The following is an 8,215-nucleotide window of genomic DNA, read 5'->3' on the forward strand; positions in this document are numbered from 1 at the left end:
ATCCCTTTGACACCTCGTGATCGCACAGGCTGGTGTGCTTCTTCCATGTGGGCTTTGTTGCTTCTGAGCTACATGACCGCTTGTTTACCTTCAAGCCTTTAAGACCCCAGACGCTATATCCATGATGCAGTTTTAAGAAATGTTGCTTTAATAACATGGATCAAAAATGTCACTCTCTCCCATTTGGTTAAGTTCTTTGGATATGAATCTTCTGATCATTGTGAAAAAGGAAAAAAAATCCTAAAAACATTTTCCCCTTTGTTCACCTTTAGCCAGCAACAATGCCAGGTCCACTATGTTTTTAGTAGAATGTCCGTTATAATCACACAGGTAAACAGGCTAATACATTAATCCTGACCTGATTTACAAAGGCTTTTAAAGAGCAGTTTGGCTTTTATGGGAATTGGCTTGTTCAGCTTTGAGTTTATAAAAGTTATAAACTTTGGTGCTTTCTTTCAGAAATATTTAAAGATATATTTTTTAAGATCGACTAAATGCTCCAGAAATTATTAGCGACTATCCTCTTAAGTGGCTTTTTATGTTCTGTTAGCAAAAAAAACGGTCCTACACTTTGACAGACTTCCTGGGCTCGAAGGAATGGTAAACTGGTGAATTGCTGCCATCTGGTGGCAGATAAAGGTAACAGCAGGTGCCCTTTTAAGAGCCCTGCTGACGCTGTGTAGTGTAGTGGGTTCTGTGTTTTGCTGCTAAGCACAAGATCAGCAGTTCGAAACCATTAGCTGTTCCGAGGAAGAAAGATGAAGTTTTCTACCCTGAAAAGTTTCAACACTCTCCTATAGGGTTGCTATGTAGCAGAATTGACTTGATGGTTGCGAATTTTTTGAATTGTGATGCTGTGAGTCAGAGTGGACACAACGACAGTGAGTTTTATTGATGCTTTTTGGTAGCTCTATAAAACCCCCTGGCTGTGGAGTTAGTTACACATTGAACTGGTCACTACAATGTCAGCAGTTTGAAGCTACTAGCAATTCCATGGGAGGAAGATGTGGATTTCTGTTCTGGTAAAGCCTCGGAAACCCTAGGGAGCTCTATTCCACTCTACCGGGTCTCGATGAATTAGAATCAACTCAGTTTTAGTTGGCTGTGTGGCAATCAGCCTACAACCGGATGGATCCTTTGGGGCGGTTTGTAATTGAAGGGAATAATTGAACAGACATCGGACAAGGCATACGAGGACTCACCTCTCTCATGGAGTCGGTCCAGAGAGAGAGAGAGAGCTAATATATCCTCTTAAAGGTTTATATAGTCTTGGGACATGCAGACCTCATTAAGTACACATGTAACAAGGTGGGCAGTACCTCAATCCTAGAGGTTCCTGAGCTCATTGGGGGAGAACCCTAATACCAGCCCTGGGGGCAGACAGAGGGAGACTGCCCCTTGAGCAGGGAGGAGAGAAACACATCTGCTCCTGTAGATAAAGGCCTTGGGCCGTAGAGTGATCAGCCAGGGGCTTGTAAGAGGTAACGTTAAGGTAGCACTGTTACCGGAGGGTATTATGGGATGGTTCTCAGACAAGAGCGTGTGACTGGGACTCATCCCCAACTCACACAGGTGAAGGCCTCCCTCCACCAGAATCCTGGCTTTCCAGGCTTCTGAATTATGAGCATAGAGAATTTGTCTGCACACTCTCTCTCTTGTTGGTCTTCGGCTTCCCATGGGTTTGGTTTGGTGACTCTATGGGTTAGGTGTTGGAATATCAACCATAAGATTGGCTGTTCGAGTTCACCAGGCACTCTGCAGGAGAACGCTGCGGCTCTCTGTCCCAGTAAAGATTTGCAGTGGTAGAAGTCCTGTCTAGGGTTCAGAACCAAGCCCTGGCAACTCACTGGCAGCGGGAACTCACCCAATAGCAGTGAGTTATAGAGTCCAGCGCAACTCAGTAGCTCTACCAACCACACACACCACACTGTTGCGAGCATACACAATTCACAAATCCACCAATTTCTGCATGTAGAAGGCAGTGTTCTTCATGCCATATAACCCTTATCTCTGTCCTTTTCCAAATCATCCTTCCACCATTAACGTCAACTCATGCCCCTCCAAGCAGAAACTCCCTTGTTCTGCCTCTCTGTCTCCGCTCTCAGAAGCACGGATAATCGGTGGTTTGTAGCTATTTGCTTCTTTTAGCAGTGGGGTCATATCCTCTTTGTCCTTTTGCTCCCTGGATTTCTAAGGCGTGCTAGTGTGGGGCTGGGAAGGGGGCAGTGTGCCTGCATCTCATGTCCTCTCTGCTTGCGTCCAGGTCTGGCCGGCTTTGCTCGCCTCTGCCCCGGGGACCAGTATGAGGTAAGCACGTGTCTCCTCTCGGTGCTCACCCTGAGGCCCCGACAGGGAGAGCCCGATGTGATTATGCTGCCTCTTAAACTGCCTTTATTTCATTGTTTTTCTTTTGAAGGAAAACTTCAGGCCAATAAGAAATTTTTAGAAATTGGTACCAGGTGTCCTTTCACCGAGGTCACCAATGGTCAATAATATGCCACATTTGCTTTAATTAATTGTTGTCGTTGTGATTGTTGTTGTTAGCCGGGCCATTCTGGAGTCAAGTGCAGGCATTGTGATCTTTTGTCTCTGAAGTCGGAAGAGTTGGGCTGGAGGGAGGCATTCTCCATAAAGAATCCTTATGCAGTTCTCAACACCAGCAAATTTCACCCTGGCGCTTGGCCTAGTAGTTAGATGAAAGTGATATCAGGAGCGACCAGTCCCTGGAGAAGGACACCATGCCTGGTAAAGCACGGGGCAGCGACAAGAGGAAGGCCTGGATGACCTGTCCACACAGTAGCTGCAGCAAGGAGCTGAAACATAGCCAGCACTGGGCGGTGGTGCCTTCCCTTGTACAGAGGGTTGCTATGAGCTAGAACCAACTAACAACACCTCACTCACTGCCACTGAGTGGATTCTGACTCAAGCGACCCCCAGTGGGTTCCCTAGACGGTAAGTGTTTACGAGAGTAGAAAGCCCAGTCGTTCTCCCTCAGAGCTGCTGGTGGTTTTGAACTGCTGACCATGCGGATCGCAGCCTAACATGTAACCACTATACCACTAAGCCTCCATCACAGCACCAAGACTTTACCTAAGATCAACCAGTAAACTGACATCTCCTGTGTGGAGTGATGGAGGGGGTGGGCGGGCGGAGGTGGAGCGGCACTCGCTGTATTTAATTGCTCTTTTGATCACGGGGCTGGGTTGGGCCGATGGGGGAGGACGGTGGAGCATGACTTCCCTTCGGTGTCTTCTCCCAGATTTTCATGAAGTACGGCCGACAGAGGTGGAAACTGAAAGGGAAAATAGAAGTCAACGGCAAACAGAGCTGGGATGGAGAAGAAATGGTTTTCCTGCCCCTGATAGTTGGGCTAATTTCCATCAAGGTAGAGTATCGTCATTGTCTTGTCTTTCCTGGTGCTGGAAGACTGAATGGTGCGACCCTTTACCCCTACCATCTGCCTGCTACCGCCACTTCTCGTCCCCTGGATGTCTCTCTGCACTCCAAGTGCACCACGAAGACAGCCAGGCTGGTGTCCGAGAGGCAGAAGTAAATGCAAGGCAGGCTTCGGAAACAGTCGCTTTGATTTCAGATAGAGGAGTCCCTGGATGGTGCACAAGGTTAAAGTGCCTAACTGCTAACTGAAAGGTTAGAGTTTCGAGTCCAGCCAAAGGCGCCTTGGGAAAAAGTCTTGCTGATCTACTTCCCAAAAGCCACCCCCTGGAAATCTTTTGGAGCACGGTCCAGACCGGAGAGAGCCCCACCCATCCTGTCACTGTGGAACCCTTTCTGAGTCAGGGTGACCCCTGTGTGTGCCAGGGTAGAACAGCACTCCACAGGGCTTCCAACGACTGGCTTTTCAGGCCCATTCTCTGAGGTGCCTATGGAAGGGCTCGAACTGCCAATCCTGTGGTGAGCCACTGAGCACGGTCCTTGTCTGAAAAATACAAATAAGACTCCAGGACAAGGAGGCTTCAAAAAGGGCGCAGGGAAAATTGTGTCCTTTAATTCACGGGGTCGCTCGGAGTTGGGATCCACTCAACAGCAACCGGTCAGCTGGATTTCAGATAGGGTTCTGAAACACCCCGACCAGCCCAGCAAAGGGAAAGGGAAAGGATTGTTCTAGCTTTCTCCTCTGCTGTCATGTACGACCTTTCCCCCCCTCTCCTAGGTCACCGAGCTCAAGGGGCTGGCCACTCACCTCCTGGTGGGCAGCGTGACCTGCGAGACCAGAGAGCTGTTTGCAGCCCATCCTCAGGTGGTGGCTGTTGACATCAATGATCTTGGCACCATCAAACTGAACCTGGAAATCACCTGGTAGTAAGTATCCTTTTCTATTTTGTCTCCTAGAAATAGCCACGGCAGCTTGAACTTAAGGTGACCAGATTTTAACCTTGGTAAAGCGGGACACCACTGATAAAGCTCATATCCTGGCGAAATAGCCACATGGCTGCCGAAAACCGTCCACCCTAGCTTGTCGTGCATTCTTTCCAAAAATCGGGATTTTTAAAACGCCGCGGGACACTGGAAAAATTGTTAAACATCGGGACTGTCCCACCAAAAGTGGGACGTCTGGTCACCTTCAGCGTGGTCCTTTTCAAAGGGTGGTCCGTGGACCATCAGCATCACCTAGGAGCTGATTGCAAGGTCCCAGGGTCTGGTCACCAACCTCACCAGGAAGCACCCATGAACGCTAAAGCTCGCGAAGCCATGCGACCTTAATCACGCCCATCATGTCGTTCACCCACCACTCCGGACTCTGACCTAATTTTTCTATCATTCGGAACAGAAGCTCAGTGTCCCCTAAGCATTGTGTGCTGTTGTGTTTTATGTCGTAGACTTCAAAAACATGGAACACTCTGGGCCCTTGTCTCACATGCTTAAGAGGCGCTGAAACAAGTAGGAGTCTCCTTTCATTTCGTTTTTCTTCAAGACTGAACAAGAATCTGTTCATCTTTGATAGTCTTGATGTTTCTGTCCCTAGAAAATTGGCGGGCTTTTTACTTTCCTTCCGTGACAACAGCTTGTGGCAGAGAGAATGTGGCTATGTCCCTGTTGCTATCCTAGGAGACAAAACATACATCGAGGGACAGATGGCCAATAGAGTGTGTTTATATTATGGACACAATTCTGGGGTCTCTTAGGTGGATTTCAGGTCAGGGTCCTATACGTTCTTTGGAATTGGTGGGTTTTCTGAGAAACCTGTTCGACCAGAAACAGCCCAGCGCCCATTGGGTTGACACTCCTTCAGTCGAACGAGTTGGCTGCGTTGTGGTGCTCCCAGGTGGTTTTTTAACCAAAGGTCCCTATTGTCTTGCAGTCCCTTTGACGTGGAGGATGTGACCCCTTCCTCGGGCACAGGAAACAAGGCAGCTGCCCTCCAGCGGAGAATGTCCATGTACAGCCAGGGCACCCCGGAAACACCCACCTTCAAAGATCACTCCTTCTTTGTAAGTTCAGCCCAGTCCTGGGAACTGACAGTGTGCCCGGGCCAGTACCTGCTCCCCAGCTTGAAAGAAGTGCTCAATGCCTGATGTGAGGGCTGCCCCATACTTCCTAAATAGTAGTGCTCCTGACAGCCTGCCCTAGTCTCATAGTGACCATGCAACCCCTTTGCCAAGATGCGTACAGTGGTGAACCTCCACTGCCGGTCCTCTCCCCTCACCCACTGCCCTGGTCACTTGGGTAATGACGTATGGACTTCCCTGGACATCCTCTTAAAGAAGTTGGTGTAAATAAATAGTGCCCCTCCTTCCTTGTACGCTGGGTGCTAACAGAGCATGGTAACCTGTTGCTTCCCACTAACTCCCCGTCTTGCTTTGCCTTCTGAAGAAATGGCTGCATCCTTCACCTGACAAGCCAAGCCGGCTGTCTGTCTTGAGGGCCTTGCAGGACACTTTCTTTGCCAAGCTACAACGCAGCCGCTCTTTCGGTGACCTGCCTTCCCTCCGGCTGCACCCCAGGCCTGGGCTAGGGCTTTATGTGAGTGGGGGCTGCACGGAGGTGATGTGCTGGACTTGGGGGGCTCGGGGGATGGGTGCTTTGGCATGGCTCTCCGCCTCTGCTTGGCTTGTTGGGTCCGGGGATGGTGACTTCTGTTTTGTCCTTGGCGGGAGACTTGGCCGTGCATGCAGCTCTCTAATGGTTGGCTTTGGGGCCCGTGTGCTCTGATTTTTTCACCACTGTGGCAGTTATCCATGATAACAAGATTTCTATTTTCAAAAAGTACAATGGCTGGTAAGGTCAAAGCAGTTGTGCTTCAGAAGTTGTGTGCGTTGGCCACTGGCATTGGCCTGTAGGTACCATTTTAATGTTCAGAAAGCTCACAAGGGCACAGGGAACCCACAAATGTCGAAACCAAGCACGTGGAACTGTTTTGATTTCAAAAGGCTCCTAGTCGTACATTGCAATAGTCACAGTCATGCTATAAATGGGGGACTGTGCAGCTTGGTAGAAGTTTAATTTTTTAAATAATTGTATTTGTATACAATCCACACATCATACACTTCCATAGTGAGGTCGCTTTTAAAAAGGGTTGTGTACACATCATCACAATCAGTTCTAGTGCTCCCTCCCCCCTCCCACATTCACTATTTGCTCCCCAATTCCCCTCACCTTTCCCGCCCACACCCCTTGTTCCAGTTATTGTCTCTGTGCGCCCATTCCTTCTGTGTTTCATAAACTGGGGAAGCTAACGGAAACAATAAAAATAAAATGAAACAAATAATAAGAAGAATATAAAAATAAAAATTAAGAATATAAATAAATATTAAAAATTAAGAAAGAAAAGACCACCGTCAATATATTTTTTTTGGTTTTTTTAAATTATTTTATTGAGGGCTCGTACAATTCTTATCACAGTCCATACATACATCCATTGAGTCAGGCGCATATGTACATTTGTTGCCCTCATCAATCTCAAAACATTTGCCCTCTAATTAAGAAAAAAAAGACCACCGTCAATATTTTTTTTAAAGGCCAGAGAAGAAACTTCTGTCATGGAAGAAGCGAGAAATATTTAAACCTAGAGCAAATATAAACCCTAGGTCGGGTCAAGAAGTTCATCAGACCAGGTATCATATTGCACCGTAGATCCATCCTTGGTAGAAGTTTGAATAGCATCATTTCAATAAGAGCAATATTAGAAAACCTGAATGGCTTCTCTTCTTAATCCCTCCTTCATAACCGCTAAGCCCTCGGATCCGGACCAGCTTGGCCTCAGGCCCAGAGCTCACCTCATGCTCTATTTTCCCTTGTCGGGTCGATTTACTCCAAACATCCCAGTGTCCTCCAAAGGCACAATGACCCTTCCGGGCCTCAGCCCTCAGTCCACAATTCTTTCTAGACTGGCTCCATCCTCCTCCTGTCCTATCCCTCGCCATCCTCCTGGCTGTTCTACTCCCATCCATTCCTCTGACCACAGCTGCCCCTTGCGGGGCTCTTACCTCACCCTATCCACACTCACCTGTAACAGGCATTGCATTGTGCTGTCCCCTGGTAGACAGTAGGTCCCCTTAGACAGGACATCTTAATTATCCTAATGCAATATTTGCCATTTACGTGGGTGCTGATCAGGTTCGGGAAATGTGGGAGTCAAGAGAGATGGTTGAGGAAAACTCCAGAAACATTCTTGACCCACCAGTCCTCCTACCTGGGGCTGCCCCTTCCCTCAGAATCACCAGGATATATGTGGTGAGAGGCTCACATGTGGCTGGTCGGGTCACTTAGAGAGCCAGAGCATTCTGCGCGATGCCTAACAGACCCTCACAGAGAAGGCCAAGGGAGTCACACTCCACACTTCCCACATCGCTTGCTTAAAAATTTTTATCCTTCCCAGAAGTATAAAGCATAGGAAAAGGCATCAAAATTTTTGTGGAAATGTTCTGATTTATTTTTTCGACAAATTTTTGAGGTTCCTTATATTTGTATGGGAGAGATTTCCAATAGAGGAGAGAGGAAATAAATATGGAAGTGCTTGGCTGGGGTGCAAATAGTTAATGCCTGCAACTACTAACCAAAAGGTTGGTGGTTCAAGTCTAGTCAGAGACACTGAAAAAAAGGGGCTTGTGGTCTACTAAACCCTGGTAGCTTAGTGGTTCTGCATTGGGCTGATAACCACAAGGTTAACAGTTCAAAGACATCAGCCACTCTGAGGGAGCAAGACAGGACTTTCTACTCCTGTAAAGAGTTACAGTCTCTGAAACTCACAGGGGCC

The 8,215-nt window shown here is 47.9% G+C and overlaps 1 protein-coding gene across 2 annotated transcripts in view; it reads left to right on the forward strand.

The window, feature by feature from the left end:
• The window catches only part of RIPOR2 (RHO family interacting cell polarization regulator 2), a 310,774-nt gene that overhangs the window by 264,606 nt on the left and 37,953 nt on the right, over positions 1–8,215 (forward strand). The window contains exons 9-13 of one of the 2 annotated variants that reach the window (XM_004712478.2): positions 2,264–2,307; positions 3,260–3,385; positions 4,172–4,320; positions 5,321–5,450; positions 5,833–5,982. In XM_004712478.2, coding sequence (XP_004712535.2) covers positions 2,264–2,307; positions 3,260–3,385; positions 4,172–4,320; positions 5,321–5,450; positions 5,833–5,982 — 599 coding nt within the window. The remainder of the gene's footprint in view (positions 1–2,263; positions 2,308–3,259; positions 3,386–4,171; positions 4,321–5,320; positions 5,451–5,832; positions 5,983–8,215) is intronic. The other variant, XM_004712480.4, reaches the window with a different exon arrangement.

This window comes from Echinops telfairi, unplaced genomic scaffold, assembly GCF_000313985.2.
Source record: "Echinops telfairi isolate 266 unplaced genomic scaffold, ASM31398v2 ScPeMD7_5868;HRSCAF=6743_0, whole genome shotgun sequence".
Lineage (NCBI taxonomy): Eukaryota > Metazoa > Chordata > Mammalia > Afrosoricida > Tenrecidae > Echinops > Echinops telfairi.